The sequence below is a fragment of the Pygocentrus nattereri genome, chromosome 21 (assembly GCF_015220715.1).
Source record: "Pygocentrus nattereri isolate fPygNat1 chromosome 21, fPygNat1.pri, whole genome shotgun sequence".
Classification (NCBI taxonomy): Eukaryota; Metazoa; Chordata; class Actinopteri; order Characiformes; family Serrasalmidae; genus Pygocentrus; species Pygocentrus nattereri.
In genome coordinates, this window is record NC_051231.1 from 10,307,257 (window position 1) to 10,333,527 (window position 26,271).

General features: G+C 39.2%; 3 protein-coding genes across 5 annotated transcripts in view; 1 reads left to right on the forward strand and 2 right to left on the reverse strand.

The window, feature by feature from the left end:
* Window positions 1-1,403: 1,403 nt before the first annotated feature.
* LOC108444057 (pre-miRNA 5'-monophosphate methyltransferase) lies at window positions 1,404-5,295 on the reverse strand. The gene is made up of 2 exons (XM_017725027.2): window positions 5,063-5,295; window positions 1,404-2,555 (listed from the first exon to the last, which is right to left on the reverse strand). The coding sequence occupies exons 1-2, from the start codon at window positions 5,267-5,269 to the stop codon at window positions 2,001-2,003; spliced, it is 762 nt and encodes a 253-aa protein (XP_017580516.1). The 5' UTR covers window positions 5,270-5,295; the 3' UTR covers window positions 1,404-2,000.
* Window positions 5,296-5,446: 151 nt separating this feature from the next.
* On the forward strand, window positions 5,447-8,571 carry LOC108444058 (cytochrome c oxidase assembly protein COX14 homolog). Its single transcript, XM_017725028.2, has 2 exons — window positions 5,447-5,580; window positions 8,144-8,571. Exon 2 carries the CDS (start codon window positions 8,153-8,155, stop codon window positions 8,333-8,335), a length of 183 nt encoding a protein of 60 aa, XP_017580517.1. The 5' UTR covers window positions 5,447-5,580; window positions 8,144-8,152; the 3' UTR covers window positions 8,336-8,571.
* Window positions 8,572-10,122: 1,551 nt separating this feature from the next.
* cers5 (ceramide synthase 5) overlaps window positions 10,123-26,271 on the reverse strand; it is a 46,710-nt gene continuing 30,561 nt past the window's right edge. For 2 of the 3 annotated variants that reach the window (XM_017725030.2, XM_037531979.1), the window contains exons 7-10: window positions 20,176-20,304; window positions 19,148-19,254; window positions 14,510-14,666; window positions 10,123-10,825 (exon numbers count right to left, since the gene is read on the reverse strand). In XM_017725030.2, coding sequence (XP_017580519.1) covers window positions 10,676-10,825; window positions 14,510-14,666; window positions 19,148-19,254; window positions 20,176-20,304 — 543 coding nt within the window. In that variant the 3' untranslated portion in view covers window positions 10,123-10,675. Of the gene's footprint in view, window positions 10,826-12,838; window positions 12,999-14,509; window positions 14,667-19,147; window positions 19,255-20,175; window positions 20,305-26,271 lie in introns of all 3 variants that reach the window. The other variant, XM_037531978.1, reaches the window with a different exon arrangement.

The following is a 26,271-nucleotide window of genomic DNA, read 5'->3' on the forward strand; positions in this document are numbered from 1 at the left end:
CTGCTGCACAGTTTGTGTTGGCCATCCTCATCAGTGGCCACAGGACACTACCCACAGGATGTTGTTGGCTGGATATTTTTGGTTGGTGGTCTATCTCTGTCCAGCAGTGACACTGAGGTGTTTAAAATGTGTCTGTTCCACTCGTACCAGCACAACACACACTAACACACCACCATCACATCACGTGTTACTGCAGTGCTGAGAATGATCCACCACCCAAGTAGTACCTGCTCTGTGAGGGTCCATGGAAGCGCTAACCACTGAAGAACAGGGTAAAAGGGGGCTAAGAAAGTATCAGAGAAACAGATGGACTACAGTCTGTAACTGTAGAACTACAAAGTGAACCTATATAGTAAGTGGAGCTGATAAAATGGACAATGAGCATAGAAACAAGGATGTGGTAATAATGTTATGCCTGATTGGTGTATAGATCATCTTTTTTAATAGAAATATATATGTGGAAATAATGATGACGCAAAACATCACAAGTGACTTAACATGATCGGTCAACAGATGAAATAATGCGGTGTCTGAAATGGTCGTCTAAGCACTACAGCCCACATTGAAAAATGTGGATCTCTATCTAGAACACTATTATAGACTACAGAATGTGTGATGGTAGTAAATGATTTAGTAGATGATGTGATGGTAGTAAACGGGGTAGATCAGTTTTACACTACTTATTGTGGTGCATTGTGGGGTTGAGTGCAGTGAATCTTCTGCACCACATTTTCAGACATCACTACAAATTGTCACAACCCCTAGACATTGAACTATTATAGTGTGAACCAGGCCCATTTATGGACACAGCTAAAGTATTTATTTAAGTTAAAAACATGTCTTCAGTCATTGAATGTCTAAAAGAAGGTGGATTTCTTGAACTGAAGCAGATGAAACAGTGCCACCTTGTGTTCAGTTACTGAAAACACTCGCAGGCCTGCAAATAAAGCTAAATCTGATCTTTTACATCATCTGAAACAGTTCTCAGTCTTATTAGATTTCATTAATGTCTCCCTTATTAATATTTTATCTATCTATTTATTTTTACTTGGCAAATATCTAAGCTGACTGCTTGTAAAACAGAACGTGACCAATGTCTATTACTGTAGCTCTGCCGCTAATATTACAAACATCATGTGTGTTTTACGCAATTCTCCCCTAATTTCAAACATAATCAATCAGCCAAGACACATTTGATTTCTAAAGTTTAGCGCCTGCACTGGAGCTTTGAGGCTAATGTAGCCAAGAAGTGTCACACGCAAGACTGTGCTGAGTTGTTAAGTAATCTCAAAAGAATTTATTTGGTTTCTGACACTGTAGGACATCCTACTGTCTTAAACATAAAGGACAACAAATTGTAAATAATATAATATATACACATAAGGAAAAAAAAAAAGGTTTATATATATTCCAAGCAGTTTGGTGTGAAATGCTTTGTTCTATAGAGATTTACTGCTCCAGAATTCTTCACAGTGGTGGTGATAGGAACCAAACATCTGAGGAGTTTAATGTCCCTAATCGATTAATCGATTTTAATTCATTCATGCCAGAAGGGTACATGCAGGGCGTGGTAAAAAACAGTCTCCAAAGACATTTCTTTCTCACTATTTTACCATCATCAGCATTACCTATAAAAACTCCGCAGACATGTGTAGGTTTACTCGGGGTTATGGATAATAAATGAAACGGCTATATTTGTGTCAGACATTGTGACTGGAATTTGGACCATTTTACATTAAACCACTCTGTAGAACTGGTGGAATTACCCTTTAATGTCTGTCTGTTACTTTCATCCAATTGTTTTTGTCTATTTGAATTTTTTCTATGTTGACCAAGGCCAACATTTTACTTGTTAGCCATATTAACCTTGTACCTCCACTACAAAGAAGCTACGTCAAGCTGAAGCTTGGGGAAAGTTGTGAATGTCATTTTTTGGTCAAATTAAAAAACGTCCATTAATGGTCTCTTTTGGTGTATTATTTTTCCTTCTGAATGCTTCATCATCGTCTCTTGAAAAGCAGAAGACTTCGGTCCCACGAGGTGTTCCCGAAACTCTGAGTTAGCTCCATGCTACACTGCTTTTCTAAATGTTCTTTAGCATGCGCTGCCATGTCTCCACGGATGGCCAGCGTCTTGAAATGGTCGAAGTCGCTGCGGCCAAGTTTACGCAATCGACGGGCGGCTGAGCGGTAGCACTTCCATGGCTGCACCTCCAGCAACAGATACTCACACAGAGAGGCCAGTCGGGAAAGGAGGGCTAAAAACGCAGCGTCACCGTGGTTCAGGTGGACCCACATTGTCACTGCAAAACAAGTGCATAAATGAAAGCGACTGCATCCAAACTTCTCCACGTAAGAAGTGAGTTCAGTGTGGCTCGACTCCTGCGTGATGTCAAGGGGGATAAACTGAATGTTCTGGGGGAACGGGTTGCAGTTTTGGGCCCGTAAGATTAAGTCTCGGTCGAGGTCAAATCCAAGAAGGTGCACGCTCCTTGGAGAGTCAGTTTCAAGTGGCTGCTCTTGAAGAAGATGCTTATACAGTGCAATGGATAAGTCCTGTTGTGAGAGAGAGAGAGAGAGAGAGAGAGAGAGAGAGAGAGAGAGAGAGAGAGAGAGAGAGAGAGAGAGAGAGAGAGAGAGAGAGAGAGAGAGAGAGAGAGAGAGAGAGAGAGAGAGCTTCATAAATTCAGTTTAGATGTGAAATGCTAATCTCTACGAAGCTGTGGCCCACAAGGAACCCAGTTTAACATCCCTGATGCCCACAATAGCACTTCATACTCTCAAGCTGGGCAGAGCAAAAGCTTCCCATATGACTAATTTTTGGAATTCGGAAATTCAGCACTTAATGTATATATATATATACTATATATATATATATAGACACACACACACAGTTAACGTTAGTTACTGAGTTAGTGAATTAGTTGGTCAGTTAGTTAACCTAGTTAACCTGTGTTGTTAGTTAGTAAGTTAACGTTAGTGAATTAGTGAGTTAGTTAACCTATGTTGTGAGTGACTGAGTGAGTTAGTGAGTGAGTTAGGTAATTAGTGAGTGAGTGAGTGACAGACAGTGAGTGAGTGAGTGAATGAGTTAGTTAATGAGTGAGTGACTGACTGACTGACTGTGAGTTAGTTAATGAGTGACTGACTGAGTGATTAAATGAGTGAGTGACTGAGTGATTAAATGAGTGAGTGACTGAGTGATTAAATGAGTGAGTGACTGAGTGATTAAATGAGTGAGTGACTGAGTGAGTGACTGAGTGAGTGAGTTAGTGAGTGACTGACTGCCTGAGTGAATTACTTAATGAGTGAATGAGTTAGTGACTGACTGAGTTAGTGACTGAGTGAGTGATTAAATGAGTGACTGAGTGAGTGATTAAATGAGTGAGTGACTGAGTGATTAAATGAGTGAGTGACTGAGTGAGTGAGTTAGTGAGTGACTGCCTGAGTGAGTTACTTAATGAGTGAGTGAGTTAGTTAATGAGTGAGTGAGTTAATGAGTGAGTTAATGAGTGAGTTAATGAGTGAGTTAATGAGTGAGTTAATGAGTGAGTTAATGAGTGAGTTAATGAGTGAGTTAATGAGTGAGTGAGTGAGTTAATGAGTGAGTGAGTGAGTTAATGAGTGAGTGAGTGAGTTAATGAGTGAGTGAGTGACTGATTGAGTGAGTGAGTGACTGACTACCTGAGTGAGTTAGTAAGTTAGTGAGTGACTGACTGTGATTAAATGAGTGACTGAGTGAATGAGTTAGTTAATGAGTGAGTGAGTGAATGAGTTAGTTAATGAGTGAATGAGTTAGTTAATGAGTGAATGAGTTAGTTAATGAGTGAATGAGTTAGTTAATGAGTGAGTTAATGAGTGAATGAGTTAGTTAATGAGTGAATGAGTTAGTTAGTTAATGAGTGAGTGACTGACTGATTGAGTGAGTGAGTGACTGACTGCCTGAGTGAGTGAGTAAGTTAGTGAGTGACTGACTGTGATTAAATGAGTGACTGAGTGAATGAGTTAGTTAATGAGTGAATGAGTTAGTTAATGAGTTAGTTAATGAGTGAATGAGTTAGTTAATGAGTTAGTTAATGAGTGAATGAGTTAGTTAATGAGTTAGTTAATGAGTGAATGAGTTAGTTAATGAGTTAGTTAATGAGTGAATGAGTTAGTTAATGAGTGAGTGAGTGAATGAGTTAGTTAATGAGTGAATGGGTTAGTTAATGAGTGAGTGAATGAGTTAGTTAATGAGTGAATGAGTTAGTTAATGAGTGAGTGAGTGAATGAGTTAGTTAATGAGTGAGTGAATGAGTTAGTTAATGAGTGAGTGAGTGAATGAGTTAGTTAATGAGTGAGTGAGTGAATGAGTTAGTTAATGAGTGAGTGAATGAGTTAGTTAATGAGTGAGTGAGTGAATGAGTTAGTTAATGAGTGAGTGAGTGAATGAGTTAGTTAATGAGTGAGTGAGTGAATGAGTTAGTTAATGAGTGAGTGAGTGAATGAGTTAGTTAATGAGTGAGTGATTGAGTTAGTTAATGAGTGAGTGAATGAGTTAGTTAATGAGTGAGTGAATGAGTTAGTTAATGAGTGAGTGGGTGAATGAGTTAGTTAATGAGTGAGTGGGTGAATGAGTTAGTTAATGAGTGAGTGGGTGAATGAGTTAGTTAATGAGTGAGTGGGTGAATGAGTTAGTTAATGAGTGAGTGAGTGAATGAGTTAGTTAATGAGTGAGTGAGTGAATGAGTTAGTTAATGAGTGAGTGAGTGAATGAGTTAGTTAATGAGTGAGTGAGTGAATGAGTTAGTTAATGAGTGAGTGAGTGAATGAGTTAGTTAATGAGTGACTGACTGACTGATTGAGTGACTGACTGCCTGAGTGAGTTAGTAAGTTAGTTAATGAGTGAGTGACTGAGTGAGTGATTGAGTGACTGACTGCTTGACTGAGTGAGTGACTGAGTGACTGAGTGAATGACTGCCTGAGTGAGTGAGTTAGTAAGTTAGTTAATGAGTGAGTGACTGAGTGAGTGAGCCTGTTGGTTAGACAGTCGGCTGGCCGGCTGGTTTGTTGTGATTTCTCACCCCTGAGTTGCAGCCCACGTCGAGCATCAGAACCGTTTCACTCTCACGGCGCCATCGGAGCTGTTCCAGCAGAGAGGCCGGTATCAGACTGAGGCGATTCTCCGGGGGGTTGAAGGTGTAATAGTTGATGAAATTTCCGTGCGGAGCCGCTCCGGGATCCCCAGTCTCTGAGCTCTCTTCTCCAGCATGACCAGCGGGCACGGCCATGCTCGGTCTGTCCGTCTTCAAAACCAGTCCGGAGTCTCCACCGCGGGACAGTTCCTGAAACTCGGATCTGCTTAAACTGTTAAAACTGAGGACTTTGGCTCGGCGGAAGAGAAAAGGTCAGATATTACAGTGGATAATCACTGAATCCGGCTGTTTACCGGGAGACGAATTCGTTCATATTTAATGAGAAATGCAAAACGCCTTCGTTGAAGTTTGTCCCGGGCGCGTATCCATAGCATCTGTCGGCGGAAGCGTGTTGACATTGAGCCCTGCGGAGTGGAGCGTTTCAGAGAAGGTGGAGGAATAAACAGGTGAGGACTCACAAAACTCTTTACTAAACTCTTTACCACGCTTTACCGTGCGCCATTTCAACCCACATACAAGTATAGGACCGTTAGGCAGAGAGCAGGGTTAGCGCGCTAAGCTAAAAGGACGTGTTGTGTTTATAAAGCATTAATAACAGCCGTGCGGTCGTTTAATTAACCCTATTGTGCCAAAACGTGGCCGTAGTGAAGGCGAGGAAAGTCGAACGATAACGTCTTTATATAGCAGCTATGAATACATAAATGACGTAAACATAAAAAAGGAAAAAGTCTTACACGGTTTTACGCAGATATTTTGCAGAGAAGCCGTTTCTTCTTAAGGTTAAGAAGCAAATTTGGGTCAGCTGTTCATTCTGAGGTGGACGTTACCCAGGAACTCTTCTCCACCCGTTTTGGGACCCACCCAAACAAAGCTCTGGAAAAATGTCGGTATCTTTATTATGGACTCTGACCTTGAATCCAGACCTGTCCTCCTCAGATTTGAAGTAGAAATTCAAGCGGAACAGTACATAAATTCTTCTACTCTCTTCAAAACCAGAAAAGGCGGTCAAAACAATATATGCACTTTGCTTAATGTTGTTGTAAATGCATGTGTTCTGTCTCTTGACCTTTTCTTTTCCCTTTACTCTTAAGCACATATAATGCTCTCTGTTTAGGAATTTTGTGTTATCTTAACAAGACTGTAGTTTTATACTGCTTTTAATCGCAATAAATGATAAACAGCCAGCTAGATATGTCTAGATTTGAGTTATGTTACTGCTACTGAACAAGAGACTGAACTGTCTGAGCTGTAGTCATTGTTTAATGGTGTAAATCTGTTCCTGTACTGGATAGCTGGATCATCCTTAGCATTGATCCCATCAAAGTTGACTTGGTGGGCTGGAAAACCACTTAAAAGCATTATATAGGTCAGACGAAAAGTGTCGTAGATTATTATATAAGTATTATAAAGCACAATAGAAACCTCCGCAGTCTGACTCATCCGTGCAGTGAAACACCAAATACACACTGGTGAAGACACACCTTAGGGGGCAATAAGCACACTTGCCCAGAGCGGTGGGCAGCCCTATCTGCAGCACAAGGGCACCTCAGTCACAGACTGTCGGCTCAGAGGATCAAACCGGCGACGTTCCGGTTGCAGGGCCGGTTCCCTAACCTCCAGTTCACAGCTGCCCTCATGGAAATGCTTTAAATAGCTTTTCTACAAAGCAGCAAGCCTCTGCTAGCAAATGTTATTACATGAACATGGTTATGAATTTAAGACACAGATCTTATTTCTGGTTAGGAATTGTCTCACTTATTTATCTCTTCCGGGTTGATCAGACACTGGAAGGTGCTTTTGAGAAAGCCAGGGCTTTGTGCAAAGGTGTACTTGCCTTTGTTCACAGTTGTATTTTGTAAATGGTTCATCTTTTTATCTTCATGTTCTGATCAGCATAAAATGTTTCAAAACCGCTGTCAGTTTTTACCACTTTTCAGCTGCAGTTGTAGGAATTAACAGCATCTGAACGATGTTCTGTGAGTAGTGATGCATTCAGGTGATTGAAGAGGCTGTGAGGCAACTCGCCCACCAGCCACCAACTTATTGGCTGAAGAAAAATTGGTGATGTTTTCATAGAACTTTGAATATAATGCATCATTTAAAAAAAAAAAAAAAGGATGTTCCAGTATTAATAAACAGAAATATTAGAGGAGAATTCTACAATTTGTCAGAATTTCTGCATAATTCAGTCATTGAGATGTGAACAAAGTCATTCAGTGGTTTGATGTGAAATGGTTCAGTGTAGAGAAACGCTGATTTCTTTACAGTGGTGGGGATGGAAACCATGGGTCACCATGTCTACAGCAAATTTTATATATATATATATATATATATATATATATATATATATATATATATATATATATATATATATATATATATATATATATACATACATATACATACACACACACACACCGTCCAGAACCACCAGTAAACCTACACAAGCCTTCTGGTGTTTTATATATGTAATATTTATGCTAAATTTGAAAACAGTAGTTCTTATTGGAAACTCTTATGCCTTCCAGCTCCCTCAATGTAGGCCAAAGCCTTCTTAAAGCAAAATGAAAATGAAAGGTGTCAGGCAGTGTCTTCACAACCATTTAGCATATAAAGCTGTGTGAGGGAGATTTTAGAGTTGTTAAACTCTTTAGATGATTGGTTCCTATCCACCACCACTGTCAACAGTCCTGACTCACACCAAACCACTCCGCATGACTCAGTTTATCTAATTTTGAGAAATCTGAAGCTGAAGAATTTCCCCTTTAAATGAATATTTTTTAGTTGCTCAGTTCCATTCGCTCCCATTCATTGCATTTCATAGTCAGGGATTGAATAGGAATTGGGAATTTGGCTCTTGGAAATGTCGGTCTTGACCTGAAATCTGAATTGCAGGGTTGGGTGAGTTAGCAAGTTAGCAACTCCTAAAGCTGGAGAAACATGAACATTCATTTATAGCTGTACAGCTAAAGCATTGTGTTTTCATAAGCTAACTCTGTCTCCTTTCAGTGAAGCACCATGCTGAGGACGAAGCGTATGGCTGATATGGGCTACCGCCTGTTCTCCGGCTCCATGATGCTCCTCACCGTGTACGGAGGCTACCTGTGCAGCATGAGGTTCTCTCGCTACATGCAGAGGCAGAAACAGCTCCAGCTGGAAGCACAGGACCAAACAGTAGACTCTGAGGTGGTCAAGGACTGAGCCTTCTGGTCATCAGTGGAGTCTCCAAAACAGACATTAAATTATCATGTCACATGGGTGGAACCAAAACCGACCAGAGATTTCACCCCAAAAAATGCGTGAAGCTCAGCTCCACCTTCATGGATAACATCTGTAACCTTTTCATGCAGGGAAGAATGTAAAAATGGTGTTTGTCTCACAGCCTGTGGTTTATGTATGGTCATCATATATTAAATGGTGTGCGAGTTAAAACTGTTTACCTCAGTGAACTTCTGTTTGCACGTGTACGAGTAATTCTGCACTGGCGATTTTGTAGTGTAATGAGTGAATCTATACGTCAACTGTGTCCAGACATCCTATTTAAATTAGTGAATCCAGATGCTACAAGGGGGGGTTTCACAGATTTGTCAAAATTCCAGCATAATTCAGTCATTAACATGTAAACAAAGTGATCATTGTGATGAGAAATGCTTTGTTCTAGGAAAAACTTACCACAGTGGTGGTGATAGGAACCAGACGTCTAAAACCTTTGATGCTTATAAACGCTACCTCAACCGAAAAAGCTGTTTCATGAGGTGGGGACACATACACTGTGTGGTAGCTGAGACATTGTTTTATGATAGTTTTGAGAATTAGTTTCCTAAAATTACTTACATTTTTTTAATATAAATACATTAATGGCAGAGAGGTATATGTAGGACATTGTGTGGCAAAATCTGAAAAACTCTCTTTATATGTAAAAACTGCTGTATATATGGTTCCTGGTTCCTATCACCACCACTCTTTGTGGTGAAAATGTCTAAGTTTCTCTATAATGAAGAGTTTCACATCAAACAACTCTGCTGACAGAATGGTTGTTAGATTTTACACAAACTGCATGTATTATTTCCATAGAAAAGCACTGACCAAAAGAATGGGACACTCTGAAGCAGCTGCACATGCCCAAAGTGTTCTCTGGAGTGATGGAGCTCCATCAGATACCTTTGGGATGAGCTGGAGAACATCAGTACCTGACCTCAGTAATGCTCAATCAGATCCTCACCGCAGTCTTCCAACATCTAGTGTAAAGTCTTCGAAGAGTAGAGGCTGTTACTGCAGAAGAGGGGGAGGGGGGAGGGGGGCAAACTCAGTATGAACACCTTTAATTTCAGAAGAAACACGTGTACACACTTTTGTAAATATGGAAATATGATGTCACAGGTTTCTCAACCTGTAAGCAGAAGTCAACACTGTACAAAACAAACTGCCCTTTTCTGGTCATCTGCTGGCCAGGAGGAATGTATGCTGTCGTTTCAGCTCCTGGAATTATTTGCAAAAACAAGCCAATAACAAATGTAGCTGATCACACAGGTTTGGATGCTACTTAATTTTGCACGGGACCTACAAGGCTAATGTAGCTAACAAATAATAGAAGCTTATAATGACCACTTAGCATTGTGCAAACTGAATACCTGAAATCATCAACACAGGCCTCCAAACACGTAGAGTTGTTGAGTAATCTCAAAAAGATGTTGTGTTTTATGACTATGTGGTAATCAAAAAAATAAGCATAGGTGAAAAGGTTATCAGCAGTCATCTGGAATCCTACAATTCAAAAAAATAACAGTATGTTAAACATTTTCACAGCTCAGAAAACTGAAGAAGCAAACAAATGTCTCGCCTAATCAACTACATTTTAAACTGAAAACCACGCAATTCGATTTTTTTGCTGAACTATTCCTTTAAATTACCCAGAAAATCATACGTAATCGAACCAAATCATGTGACAAAAGCCAACCAATGTTGGAACCAAATCATTCCTCACACTATGAAGCATCAATCAAATCATATTTAATAAACTTATTTGGTCTCTCAAATAAGAAAATTAAGCAACTTGAAAAACAGAACAAGCAAAGAAAACCAAAACACACAAAAAGTAACTGGATGGTGAAATACATAAAAAAAATGCTCAAGTACATCAGACATTGGGAATAAAATTAAAAGTGGGAAAGGACTTCTTCCCTGACTCCAGTAAAACGTGAAGCTTTAGGAAGACAGTGAGCGCACTTTCGCCTCTGAAACAAGGGAATGCAAAAATCACTCGTTTAATCTCTCACATTCGTCCTCTGTGTCTTTTTTTGTTTTTTTTTGTTTTCCACACATTAAGCATCTGTGTCCGTAAAGCCGTCGAGACCATCTTACTCTTCACCGTAATAAGGCTTAAATCATGTCAACTCAAAGTGTGTAGTAAAATTGGGGAATGTGCACACAGTCTCAGGCGTCCCATGATATTCATGGTTTGGTTGGGAACAGTTGAATGAAAGTCCAATTAAGATGCTGTGGTGACAGCAGCTCTGAGAGTGGCAGGGAGGTCACGCAGGGTCACCAGCTGTCGTCGTTCTGGGTCCAGGGCTTGGCGGCGAAATGGCCGTTGGTGCCGTTCTCTCGTTTGGGTGAAGCTGTGCGAGTTTGGTTCGTTTCAGTCTCTTCCTCTGAGCTGCTTTCGATATCACTACGGACGTCTTTGGATACCTGGAAGCAAAGGAATGAATAGTTTTGGTTTTGTGGGAAGCTACAGTCACTTCGCTGTCAGCTGTCTGTAGTTGTATTTTTCATATATGCAGTACTGTGCAAAAGTCTGGATGATATATAAAGCCGTTTCTCTGGGAGGTAAGGACCTAATCATTTAAATAAAGTCTATTAAATATTTTTTTGTTGAAATGTAAAGAAATCACACTAAAATTTGGCATGTGTGCTGCTGCGCATCACCACGTAAAGCCTGAAATAATCATTTAAAAGTCAGAGGTGTCGGGGGTCTGTACAGAATAACATCACACACACAGACTCAAAAAAGCAGGTCCAACTCAATGTTTACGTCTGCAAAATTAAAAGTATACTGATAAAGATGTGATGAGAGCAGATAATTCACTCACATCCTTTTCTTTGACTGAGCTTGGTGTTTTTTTAATTAGTACAGCCATAACAGTTCATGTAGAAATACCAGATGTGTAAAATATCACAAGTGGCAAGCATAGGGTTCTACTTTAGCAGCTGTAGCCAGTTAGCAGCCTGTTTATGTTGTCCACCCTCTCACACACACACACACACACACACACACACACACACACACACAGTAGGCCATATAGGAGGAGAACAGAGCGAAGGGACACAGCACCTCCACACTTTTATTCCCTAGTTCACCCCAACAGCATATAGAGGGGAGTACAGTGTGAAGTTATTAAAAATGTGTTATTTTACATGTTCTTCACACAAAATGAGCAAAGGCCAATTAATCTGAGATTGAAAATGGCATAATTTTTTCATTTTAGTAATCACTGAAAAATGGGGCCCACAGACCCCTACACCACTCAAAAGGTTAAAAATGTTCTTCCTCTTTCCACCACCAGGTGGAACCACCACCACCATCTCCAAATCTCAAAATCAAAAATAAAGCAGATTCAACCATTTCCAGCACTCTCCACCATTCCAATACCATCCTTCAATAAATTAAATCAGGTGCTGCTGGTGGAACTGAACAAATCCATAAAGAAGAAAACCTAGTATCTCCATTTTTTTTTACATTTTCCGGTTTTTGACATAATATGAAAGTACATGTTGTCCTTTACACTGTGTGTAAATTTCACGATCAATGGACTAAACGAAATGACCCAAAATGACTTGGAAAGAATTCTGGTTCCATTGACTTACATTGAAAGTAAAGTAGGTTTTACCCTTCTACTGTAAAGTTACCATTTTGGAGATACAAGGTTTTCTTCCGACAACAGCGATATGTATTTATATATTCTAATGTTCTAACATGGCTGAGATAAATAGTTGAAACTATTTTCTTTAGAGGCTGCAGAGTGCAGACGCTGAAACATTGAGCGGTGGCCGAAACAGATGCATTTCTTTTAAAAACTAGACAAAATGTCATTTGAACAGGGGCGTCCAAACTTTTGCATATGAATGTACATAAGCCCAATACAGATATATTTTATGACGTCTCTGAATTTGTCTGATGCCTATAACTTTTGCACAGTACAGTACTGACTAAATGCATCATGAAATTTCAGATTTCAAACATGATTCCATCAAATTATTTTGCTTCAGTTCAGAATTATTATTAAAAAAATACACTGAATCCACAAAAGTTAGAGAAGGAACTATTTACACAGTAATGGAATACAGACAAGTCAAACAATCCATCATGCTATTTCATTTTTACATTTAAAAAATAGCCTGAAAATTTTACCTTGACCAAAAAAATGAGCACATACATTATTAAATATTTTTCTAGCTGATTATAGTCAGTAATCAAAATATGTCTGAATCACCACCTTTAGTTCAGTGCTTCATGATCCATCAAACCATGTTCACACCTCTGATTTTACCAACACATCTGCAGTTTAGAGTAGGACCAGAAGCTCAAAGAAGCTCTTTAATCCTAACACAGAATTCAGAAGAATTTCCTTATAAAAGGATGAATGTACATGGGAGCTCATAGAAAAGGGTGCATATAAAAGCGTGGGAGAGTAAAACACTTACTGCTGAGGAGTGAAACACAAGGGGTCTACTAGATGATAAAAGCGAGTGTGCTTAGAGTGGACAGAAAAGGTAGAGATCTCAGCCGGGAAAGAGCGAAGGAAGGACAGCAACTGCTTTCTGAAGAAGTAGAGAAGGAGGGAAAGAAGCCAGTGGAGAAGTTCTGCAGCAGAGAAAGAGGGAGAGGTATCACAGGAGAAGTGAGAGAGTGGAAGCTTGTATAGACTGGAGAAAAGACAGTGGACACACCAAACTATAGGCTGTACCTTCTGAACTTCGTGCAGAGTGATTACAACTGGACTGCAGTGTGAAGCTGTTTGTTCTGCCATTCTGCAAGAAGCCTAAGCGACGACTTGTTTTAAAGCTAATCTTGAACTGGACTTTGACAGCACGACAACGGCAATGATACTTCACCATTTACAACACCGTTTAGTCTACACCAGGGGTGTGCAAACTTTGTCCTGGCGGGCAAAGCATAGTTTTTTTAGTGGGCCGAGGGACCAAGTCGACACACCTGTATATGAATATAGGAACTCTGATGGCTCCAGCTGTATGGAGAGCGTCTTGCTGAGCGCCAGCAGCTTGACTTCTCACATCGCAGATATATGTGATATATGTGATTGAAAAGTACTTCAAATATATAATTTCAGCAGTCCTACACTAAAAATGATCCAATGTACTTTCGTAAAGAAAATGGTTCCATATAGAACCATGAACACTCAAAGAACCCTCTTTAGATTGAAGAGTTCTTTGCATCGTGAAAGGGTTGCAGGGTTCCTATATTAAACCCTCTATAGCACATTCATGTATATTTACCATCAAACTGAAGAACTATTTCATGATGCAAAAAACCCTTTAAATCATGCAAAGGGATCAGTGAGTGTTTATGGTTCTTAATAGAACCCTCTTTTTTACTAAAGAACCCTTGAAGCACCATCTTATTAATGAGTATGGTCTAGGCTTAATCTGGGTCTGGGGAAATGCCCTGAAACATGTAATTAGTTAATAACAAGCAACATCAACTACAACCTTTTGTTGTCTTTTGGCTATAATCTTATTTATATTAGGAACAAAGAAAAACAAATTAGCCAACTACACCATACAACTCTCTGCCACAGTTCCAATCTTCAGGTTTTCATTCAAAGTCTATACAATTTTGCTTAATCTTGGTCAGATGTGATTAACCAGGTATAAATGGGATTATATTGTTTGTTTATTTTCCGTTTTCTTGCTCTGCCTTTCCTAGTGAGCATTAACACGCACCCGCAGCTCCTTCTTACCAATGCCTGTCCTGAGATCACACATAAAAAGCCTTATTCTGATACTGATGCACCTGCATGAAATTGGACTATTTTCAGAATGTGAAATTGGAGGTTTCTTGTTGTTACAGAGGCCACACAATATAGAAGTTCAGAGTATTGTACACTACATTTTTGAAGGTTTTTGCCCCAAACAAATGCTTAAAATGCGTTAAATGTGGAGAGGTACATGCAGGGGGGAAATATTTTTTCAATATTAACATTACATGGTTCCTATCCGCACTACTGTACAAAATCTGAAAATCTTAAAATATGTTTAATAATATTAATATGTCTACACTGCAACCACTCTGAATGACTGTTTACATCTTAACCAAATAATTACAGATATTCTTAAAAATCAGCAGTTCCTCACCTTTCCTCTCATGAGGGCGTTGAAGGCGATGCGGACTATGAGGTAGGACCAGATGATATGCAGCACCTGCAGCACTAGCAGCAGCGAATTGAAGACCCACCATGAGGTGAACGGCCCGACGATCTCCCAACTCTCAAACATCGTACTGTTCAAGATCCTGAATCAAACACACAACATGTACAACATTACAGCTCACATCTATCAGCATCACCCAACAGGACAAGAGTTACTTAGTCACTGTGAAACTACTGGTTTCAGTTTGATTGTTTGAGCCACTCTGTACACAGAGCCAGTTTTAAAGGATCCTGGTCACTTGCGATTCCCCTCATTATACCAGAATCATTACTGAACACTAGAGGGTGCACACGTGCAAGTCCTCACTGAATATGGGTTAATCACGCTCAATTATTATGACTAATACATCATTTATTAAACACGGGTGTAGTGTATCCTATTTTAGTGTTTTATGGCTTATTAGTTTAGTAAAAGCTGTTATAAGCAGCCATATCATGAGCACAGCCTTGATTTTTAAGCTCATGCTAATATCTTGGAGTTTTTTTAAACGCATGCAGCTAAGATTCTGGTGAGCACAAACGAAGAGTTTCAGAAAAAGCATGTTTAATAAAGAAAATTAAACCGAGTTGGATAACGTCAAGCGTGGCATCATTCGCCTCACAGCAAGAAGGGTCTGGGTCCGATTCCCTGGCCGAGCCAGTGGGGTCCTTTTCGTGTGGAATTTGCATGTTTATGTTCTTCCTGTGTTTGTTTCCTTCCACAGTCCAAAGGCATCCAGTCAGGCCAATTGGAGGTGCTAAACTGCCCCAAGGTGTGTGTGTGTGTGTGTGTGTGTGTATATAAATGTGTATGTCAGAGCGTCTGCCCTGTGATGGACTGGCGACCTGTCCAGGGTGTTTCCTGCCTTCCACCCAATGTCTGCTGGTATAAGCTCCAGCACTTCCACGACCCATAATGATAAGCGGCTTATATGAAGGATGAATGAATGGATAAATTTACTCTTTCAGTGTTTGTTAGCTAAATAGTTTTTCAACCTATTTTGAAGTAACACAAATACTAACACTGAATAAAAGCTCACAGGGCTGGACAGCACCATGCAAACAAATGCTAACAACAAATGAGAGATGCTAACAATGCTAGTGTCATTAATATTTTTGACTGACCTCTGTTCAAAAAGATCTAGGATACAAAACATCAAATAATTTTACTATCTGGATATGGTTCAATTTGCATATCTGTGTACTGAAAAACTTGGTAATCGCTTGTACTTGCTAGACTGGCTATGTTTAAAGGTGCAGTGGGTAAGATTTAGTGGCATCTAGCAGTGAGACCACAGACTGTTGCCCCAGATACCACGGCTCACTGCATGCCACTACTGGTCCATGTTTAAACAGGTCACCCAGACTACTGTCCTACACACAAGGTCAAACTAGTTTTAAATCTGATCTGACCGGTCATGACTGAAGTGTCCTTGATCAAGGCACCTAACCCCCAACTGCTCCCCAGGCTGCTCAATGCCCCCTAGTGTGTGTGTTGACTAGTGTGTATGTGGTGTTTCACTGCACAGGTAGGTTAAATGTGGAGGTGAAATAATTAATATTAATAAGATTAATAAGAGTAACTTAAACTACTGAGAGAAAAAAAATGATGACAAGACCAAATATGAATGATTCTGTTGAAAACATTATTGACGCTGATTAAAATTATTTACAAAATAATGTATGAAGGATAATGAAAAGAAGAAATGGAGGATAAATAAGTAACCTGGATTATGAGTGGACAAAGAGCATTGAACGTTTTGAACACAAACATTTTACCCAACACTCTGCTTAACCACCAATGGGCCACCTACAAAACATTTAGCAAAAAGCCACTGTGGCGCCAGCTTTGCCATCAGCAAGCCAGCAGTGGCCCACTGTCCTCTTCCTATCTGGGGCAGCCGAAACACACTTTAACATTAATTTTATAAAGGACTTGCGTCCTATAATAGCAAAAAAATAAAAAAGTTATAAAACGCTATAAGCATTACATGGAAAACATGGTTTAGCACATTTTTTCACCATGATGTTGTTCAACAGCCATCAAGCGATCAGCTGAATCCAACATGCTCATTTCTAACTTTAAAACAAACACAGGTTGTTTCTTTCTCAGTGCTCGGAGAAACAGCTAAGGGAATTCTGGGAATGATGTCTCACGCTAGTATTCCTCTGTCCTCCAAATATGCTAACTGAATTCTCTCTTATACGACACTTTCAGGAATGCCGAAACACACTAGCATAATTTTGGCCCCAACTAGGCACAAGCTAAGCTTCCTAGTCAGAAGTCAAGTACCCAGTTTGGAACGCAGCCCCTGTTTTAATGACCCTCTGCTGTGGCTGTTAAGTGGTGAACCTGCTTTAGGTCGGGTTTGCATGGCCATTGTGAGTCAACGTGCTGTCAACGCTCGCTGTCGCCTGCACTCCGGTATAGATTTCAGTCGGCAGTAAGGACACCAGTGCTCGAACCCAAAACCCTGGACACTGAATCTGCCTGCTCACGTTACTGTCTCCCACTGGAGGCAATCTGAACCATCCCTCTACACGGCCTCAAAAGCACCTAATTGCGCTTTTACAAGCACATATGTGGGCACATGCACACCACCCCACACAACGCCATGCCAACCTGCACTCATTCACTATAAGTTATATGCTGTAGCTGTAAGGGATGCGATTTCTCAATGGTGGCCTGTGCAGCTGATATCACAGAAGGCTGCTACATGCAAATGAGGCCTCTGACCAATCACATTGGTCAGGATGCTCACAGCACACAATCACAGCTTCAGATGGGTGTTCTTGTGGGTGCTTTGATGAATCAGTGCTTTCGTATAATCCAATAAAAGCAAATTATACTGGTCAAAATAATGCAGGTTAATGTTTAACCTATTGCAATTATATTACTAATGCAGTTCTATAAAGTTAAAAAAATATTTTCACTGATACACTGATAGTTACATGCCTTTAAAGACAAGAGAAGAGAAGAGATAAGATAAGAGAAGGCTTTGTCATTCGCATCACACATGGTACATGAGGTGGAACAAAATAGTTTACTCAAGATCCCAGTTAACTCCCAAAAACGAAAGTAACAATAAACAGTAAAAAGGGAGGGTGAGGCGACAATTACTCATCACCCACGCCTAATTCTTCAGTAATATTATAGCTGAGGTCAGCTATTCTTCAGGTCCAGCTGAGGTCCAGTTTCTTGTTCAAATTTTCCCGTTCCACCTGAAATGGAGCAGCAGTTCTGATGCATGAGGCGCCAGAACGTAACCATTTATGGTGAAACGGGTGAAATAAAGCCAGCTAGCTACAAAGACATCAGCAAACTACTAGCCATTTTTAGGCATGTTATGATACCATAGACCATAATACATTGAAACAACATTAAAACTAAAATAATAAAATGGTTATTGTAGTTGTTACTAAGAAAATAGTCATTTTCCCCCAAGCTGTGTGGGTATCCTTGGTCCCTTGCCATCTTGCCAGTGTTTCTTTTTTTTCTCATAATACTGTTTGAAGAAACTCTTAAAAACCTGTTTAGTTAACACTTCGTTCTACCCCTCTATCCCAACAAAAACCAGGATACCCTACCCCTAAGCGTGAACATGCAAAATGGAGGGTTAAGGACTAAGTGGTAGGGGTGAGGAGTGGGCTGGGATTGAGCCTTAGAGGGTCTTTTATGAAGTGTAAGACAAACTGTCAATGAAGTCCACAAGTTTTCAGTCCATGTCCATCAACAAGCACAGCCCGTTTGAATGACCCTCTGCTGTGGCCGTTAAGTGGTGAACATGCTTTAGCTTAGGTTTGTCTTGCCCAAGGGCTCAGTCAGGTAGACCCAGACAGACCTTGAGGATGCTGGCTCGCCTCTCCTACCACATTATTCATTTTTATTCTTAGATTTTAGGAAAAACCTGACCCAAAGATCTATTAATAAGGAAGTTTACAATACTGAAAGAAAATGACCTGTGATCTAGCCCCGCTACAGGCCTACTAAATGGAATAACACTGCAGAAACTTCTGGAACAAACTACAGACTTACCAGTTAATAGCTTAAGAGAACCAGCTATACATTGTAGATGTGTGTAACTCATTGAAAAGCAATATCAGAAGCTCAGAGCAGACCAAAAACATGGTGCTACGCAAACTTCTAGCAGGCTAGCATTTAGACAACGTTCATCCAGCTCACCTTTCCTCTTCATCAGGGGTCAGTTTCTCGCCCGGCTAGTTTAACCATGTTTTGAGAAAATGTGACTGGTTTAACTTCAGCATTTCAGGTCTCTTACTGTTACAGTTCTTTTCATTAGGCCTGTTACTTGTAGTAAAAGTTGTGGCTGTGTTTACAGCTGGTTGTTGCTACGTTACAGGTGAAAACAGTATATTGTTACTTGAAGAGATGCATTCGGACTATCGGGAGATACTGGTGCTCCCAGAATGCCTTTCAGCCAATCACAATGTGAGGTTGGAACTAACTGTGGTATACACAATAAATATTGTCAAATGCTCGCTCCACAACACATTACGCAGCCCTACATCCTCACAGAAGAGAAGGACCACATACAGGAAGAGGTGCAGACACACTTATACCCACCAAAAGGGGTAAATGATGAGCCTCGTTCCAATGAAGGATGCTCCAAACACCACAAACAGGAAGTCACACAGGCGCTGGTATTTGGCATAGTTCGCTAACTTGGCAGCCTGTGAGAAAGAGAAGTTCAACATTTAACAAACGTATAACACCAAGAATGCTAAGGTACTCCATAATGAGGACCTCAGAAGAACCCCACGCTGTCTTTCTGTCCCCTAATCTTCCCTGTTGTTGGAAAAATACTCAACAGAAGAAAAAAAATGGATACATACAGTACGTACAGTCATGCTGTACAGTATGGCATTCCTCGTACACTCATAGCTTGTACACAGATTACATCCTTTAAAGAGGAGGTTAAGTATACGCCAATAAAAGAAAATGAACAAGCCAAATAGATGTGCCAATACATCCAACATGCAGTACTGTGTCAAAGTTCTAGTTCCAGTAAAAACACTAGGTAACACTGGAATGAATGCAAATGAACACAAATGCAACAAACAATAAGATTGTTGTCCTTTTTACAGTTACAGAATACAGTTAACATCAGGATTGTTTATATGACAAATATACTAGGTTAAAATTAGGTTTTGGATGGTAAACTCTAAAGGCTGTACTACCTCCAGGACAGCTTTGGAAGTGATCGAGCTTCATTCCTACACTTCACTATCACAATGTATTGTTCATTGATTTATACTGATTTATTCTAATCTGTCTTTTATGAACAGAAACATGTTTACTGCCCAGATAAATAGCTTTACATATCACTTTCTCAGGTGCCTTTTGACTTCTGCACAGTGCTGAATTGGCCTGAATGAGTGATATTACCGTCCGATGTATGTATCAATATTAGTAAAAATCCCACAGTTAAAGCTCAAAGCTTTGGGAACATTTATATAAATAATAACATGGATACTATTCAGTCAGTAAAGCAGTGAGGCACTGCTTAATAAAAACTTATTTGGTTTTGGTCGGCCCCTAGAGGCAACTCAAACATACACAGACATATTAAAATTACGCGGTTACAGTCATACCTCCAAGAGGAAGTCAGAAGCGTCGTGAACACACATGACCAGGCTGCCCACGCGTGCCATGTTGTTCGCGTAAGAGAAGCTGATCAGGCTCACTGTGGCCAGGTGATGCACAAACATGATGAGGAAGTCCTGAAAACACAGGAGTTAAAATAAGAACATGGTACATTGACACATTAGTCGAGGACACTGTTAACCACTACAGACTGAAGAGGACTCGAAGATTCTAATTCAATCAAACTTTCAACATCAACGCTAAGCGAGACAGTTTTGTACCAAGACACCAGAGCAGAACTACAAACATCCTCTTCTGCAATAACGAAACCGTTTTGGAGAGTGAAAGCTGATCTAGCAGGTGCTTCCCTCGTCCCTGATCCAGAGCTAGCCTCAGAACGCTTCACAGCGCCACACCGTGAGCTGCTTTTCTGTACACAGGTTCAGCCTGGTCTACAGCTGGGCAACACGATAACATATTGATAAATTGTGTCACAATACAATAAAGTTTTTCTGAAGATACTGTGGCTATGGTAAGTACTTGGAGAACAATGAACAACCACATGCTTCATTACAAAGAGCAAAATTCGTGGATTTAGAGCAATAAAGTAGGTGAAAAATGAAATAAATCCATTCTGTTCAGTTTTTGATGGTATGTTTTAAAATGTAGCACTTCTGGTTCTTTTTCACTGCTCCAACTGATGCTTAAAAACTGTGATGTCATGTATTGTGAAAAGTATTGCAATATTATATTTTTGGCACAACGTCCACCTCCAGCCTGATCAATTACTGGATTATTTTAGAATAGTAGGTCTAAGGATTAGTAACTGAATAATCTCAAGGCAACGTTTACATAATTTTTATTTTATTTTATAACTTAAATCTCATCTCTCTGACAATGGTTCACACTTCTTTAGGGAAGTGATTCAAACCCGTCATTAATGTGAACAAACCAGCCACCTGAAATGACCCACATGCGCACATCCTACTCAGCAAAGTCACGTGAATGAATCACATGCGTCATCAGCTAATAAACTAACGAAGAGAACAAAGAATTAACTCTGGACAGTTTTTAGACTGAAACGAAGGAGAAAAAGGTGAGACGTACTGCTTTTCCAGAGTTTACTGGCTTTAACTTTCATGCAAAATTACCTGCTAGAAACTTGAATTTTGAACGTCCTGCAACTCATTAGGAACTCGGTTGGAAGCGACTTACACTCAAAGACACAGCCAATGAAAATGCCTCATTTTGTGATCTTGTTAAATGACATACTATTTAACCACTGGTCAGTGGACAAGAAAATAAAAGAATATGGTTTATTAGGCTGCTGAAAAGGAGGATGAACAAATGATAAAAATGAACAGCAGTAACAGCTGGAAAAAAAAGACAGACAGAAATGCTGAAAATACACATAGTGTATGAAAAAATACCAGATGCTAATTTAGTGAAGTAACTGAATAAGTTGCATGCAATGTTTTTGAATTGCTTCGTTTAACTGTCAAGTTGCATGCATATTATGTTACCACAGGCAATTCACAACATGCAATTTGTTGCATAAAAGTTTCACTGTGTAAAGCCAGGCACAATAGAGAATATGGCACTGAATGCCTTGAAAGCGACAATGAAATTAAAAACAATAAAACACTACACTGTTAAATAATTAAATGTATTACTTTCATCACAAGACAGATTGTCAAGCAAGCATTAATGCAGGATTCAACTGATTTGTGTAATCACACAACCCATGTTACAAAATGTTCATGTTGCATGCAATTACACATTTTCACCAGAGGGGTCCCCAAATCCCCAAAACTTAGAGTGCAGCTTTGACGTCTTTATATTATACTTCTTTACTTGATTATAATGTAAACTAATAATTGCTAATTTATCAAGAAGGCCAACTTTAACAGATGATTTCTTTTACATGAGACACAATGACAGCTTTATCAGACTATCTTTGCATATCTTAACATCAGGGGTTTTGCATGTTGTGATGTAAATTCTATGAAAATGTATCCAAAGCAATTACATCAGCCCAGTTTCACTTCTAAATCTGCATTGAGTCATTACATTTATACTCAATAATCACTTCATATCATCCTGTTCAGGTACAGCACCCACTGCGCTGTGAACTTCCCTTCGTTACTTGATTCATAACACTACCCTGAGTAAATTCACAGTGCTAATCCCCGTCTGGTCCCAGTGTGGACATTACAGGCCATGGCCAGAGTGAAAGACTCCAGGCATTATTTGTCTTCAGTCACACAGACCTAAAACAGGCTGAATACGAATAGCCCACAAAAGACCAGCAAACAGGACAATAACAGACATTGGCCTTGTGTGCCTGACAGCTGTTGTGTCCATATGTGCTTGGAACATCACTTATGTACATAAAAAGCTCATCTGCAGACGTTAAGCTCGACAATGAACTGCACTATAAATTAAAAATACATTCTAAGCACAACAAGGTTGTGATTGGATGTCATTTAACAGTATACATTTCCTTTAGCATTTCAAGCTATAGCAAGTAACTGCATAGCAACTGTCACATTACACAACAGATGTTGTATAGGTACCTGTATGTTATAGGTACCAATACAGGTACCTTAGTTTTTATACTAATTCCTGGATTGCGATCTATTCTTTTTTTCATTAAATAAATTATTGGGGGAAAAAAGTAAGCCAAAAATGCGTTCCATGTAGAAATTAAAGGACATTTTAAATGTTTTGATTTGCAATATGTAACAATATGTAAACAGAAAATAAGTAAATAAGTGTGTTCCTAAATGTGTCTAACATAAGACCCCTGGCCTGTAAAAGTATTTTTATTTTCTATTAATATTACATACTGTTTCACAGTGTGCTGCAGCGAAATGTGCGCCCGGACTCCCTTAATTCTACACAAATGTGCGCCCGGACTCCCTTAATTCTACACAAATGTGCGCCCGGACTCCCTTAATTCTACACAAATGTGCGCCCGGACTCCCTTAATTCTACACAAATGTGCACCCGGACTCCCTTAATTCTACACAAATGTGCGCCCGGACTCACTACGCAAATTCTATTCTTGCATTAGCTCAGCAGCTCAGAAACTGAGCCCAGGTACTGATGGACTTGCAGGAAAGAAAGGATGCCAGATGTCTAGTTCAAGCAAACAGGTAAGTTTAAAAGACTGAGCACCTGAGAACATTTAAATTTTTAATATTTCAAGTATTTTACGTAACATTTGCAGGTTTACTGCAAGTGTCTATTTTACTGTAGAGGTTCTGAATAAACAATAGCCAGTTTGGATTATCGCACTGCAAAAAATTAATAAAAAATAAAAATAAAAACACACTGGCCTGAATTAGTTGAGTTTGATCATCAACAACATTTGCATATGACTGTATAGTACAGAATAGTGTAAAAACATGTTTATCTCTCACTTGGTGATTAGTGCGGCACTAGCATAACATTCTAATGAAAGAAAATCAAACATCCTTATTGGTCAACTTTGGTCCAGACCAGGACAGACTGCTGAACAGATCTACCTGATGGCTACCTCACAAAGTTTAGTAAAACTAAATCATCTACTGCACTAAAGCTACCGCACCCAGCTCTTCAGATACAAGACATTATATTATACTTCACTCATTTTATATGCAAAGACTGCTATTCTCACATATTGTCTGCTGTCTATTATCTTTAGTTTTTATTATTTATATATATTATATAGTATTGTTTTCTCCTTGTATATAGTATTGTTTTCTCAGTAATGCTGTCTTTTAATCTGAGCAACGTTTAACCCTTTAAAATCAGGCTGATTACATACTAAGACTTATTATTCAGTAACTACAGGGATTTTAATGCAAACTAGCCAAGCTATTCATACAGAAGTGTGTAAGAACACTTTGGCCCTGCCTTTGGGCCTGGCCATTTAAGCCTTTACAAGGCCATTACAAGCCTTTCAAGAGTTGAAGTGGGCATGTTACAGCAGGAAAAGCTCAGACGTCTTCAATCCAGACACTGAATCCAGATTCCGGTACTGTATTTTGTAATCACCATTAGGTTTGACACTAGGTGGCTATTCAGTTACATCACAAGTTCACTAGCAGTTACAAAATCCAGTACCAGAATCTGGATTTAAGGTCCAGATTTGAAGACCTCATGACAAACGAAAATGTAAAGTGATTAATACATAATACTGAATACTGGCATCAGACCATAAAATTTTTAGCAAGGACTAAAAATTAACCACTTTGTCCTGCCTGCACACATGCAGAAGAGGCAGATAGTAGAAAGAAATAGGGGAACAAAAAGCTACTTTAATACCACCAAACACACACCAGTGACTTACAAATCCCTCCAACACACACACACACACACACACACACACACACACACACACACACACACACACACACACACACACACACACACACACACACGAAACTGAAGAATTTCAATTATTCTAATAGAGTTAATGTTCCAGGGTCACATGACTAATCAGATTTCTACTGCTGAGTCCAGAAACACAGCTCAGGTCTCCAGCTCTGTCCTAAACCTTTTCAATACAAGTCATTAGAACCTTGAAACCTGCAATATAACAATACAAGTGTTACAATAAACCACTCTACTGAGAACACCTTTCAGAGTTTATTATGCCATAAAAGTGAACGATTCATGGCAACAAAAAAAAATAAATAACCAATGACCTGGGACAAAGCTCAACCAAGGCACAGCAAGAGCCACAACAACAGGAACACAGAACACATAGCTGCTCAGAATCACCTAATCACAATAACACAGTTCTCAGAATATCACTGTTGTCGTAACAAAACCTCCATTTTTGTTGATTTTAAGTTTCTGACCATTTGAAAATGCATGTTGGCCTTTATATTGTGTGTAAATCTCATGAAGGACGGACCAAAATACATGGTCAAAAATGACTTGGAAAAAAGTCCAGTTCTATTGACTTACATTGAAAAGAATGTATTTTTTGCGTCTCCTGTAAGGTCCCCATTTTGCAGAGGTTTTGTTCCGACAGCAGCAATAAGCAGAACTACTGAATGCAGATGCTTAGTTTATACAAATAAAGCCAAAAAAGACAAACAGACAAAGACAAACTCACAGAGCTGTGCTTCTGTGAGTGTTGAGTCATAGTTACATACTTAAAAAAGCACATTAGGCCCTGCCAGACTCACCTATGTCCTGATATCATGCATGTCTGAAATACTTTGACTATTTTTATTACAATATAAAACCAATTTGGTTGCAGATTAATGAATAAAATGATCCTCAGCCATTCTCAACTTCATACTAGGAATTTGCATATTCAGAATAATGAACAGAGCTGTACAAGAGTCTAAAAATACTGAGAAAACTCTATACCATTAAAAATTGTGATAATAAAATTAATATCCAGAATATTTGAATAAGAAATGGGCAATATCCAAAAAAACGTAATTAACATGCCGAAGATCAATACAATAAAAGTATGTCCCAGATTGACGTATTTTATAAATGTAATATCCAGAATGAAGACATCAAAATAATTTGTAGAATTAATAAAATTTATATCCAGAATGAAGTTAAGATAATGGCATTTTGCAAACATAAAAACGGGTGTCATTTTTGTTCTAATGCTGTCTTGTTCTCCAAACATTTGAAGCATTAAACATTGTACAACATATTTTTGATGTCTATAATATTAGCTACACTGTATAGAATGTAAATCAATGTGTAAGGATAAAAGTTATCAGTATAATAAGGGACTGTGAAAGTCCATTTGACGCTACACAGTGCGAAGGGCAAGGCCACTCGAGGCCATAACACGCACATGCACGTATTATATTATATTATATATATATATATATATATACACACACACACACACACTATGTACACTTATTATATAGAGGCTTAATCTAGGCCACTGGTCCTTTGAGAGTGAGTGATGTATTTTTCCCCTGTGAAACAAAATACTGCCAAATAAGTTTGCAAATGTCTAAATTACAGGTTTTATTCATTTTCTAAGTAAAATAAGTGAACACATCCTTGACAGAGAACTATCTTAAATATGGTATTTCTTGGAAAAATACTAGTGAACTATTTCTATTTATTTG

Coding starts and splice junctions, on each gene's coding strand:
- LOC108444057 (XM_017725027.2), bottom strand. CDS start 5,269: ATGGCCGTGCCCGCTGGTCATGCTGGAGAAGAGAGCTCAGAGACTGGG. Junction 2,556..5,062: donor ACGTGGGCTGCAACTCAGGG/GTGAGAAATCAC, acceptor CTCTCACAACAG/GACTTATCCATTGCACTGTA.
- LOC108444058 (XM_017725028.2), top strand. CDS start 8,153: ATGCTGAGGACGAAGCGTATGGCTGATATGGGCTACCGCCTGTTCTCC.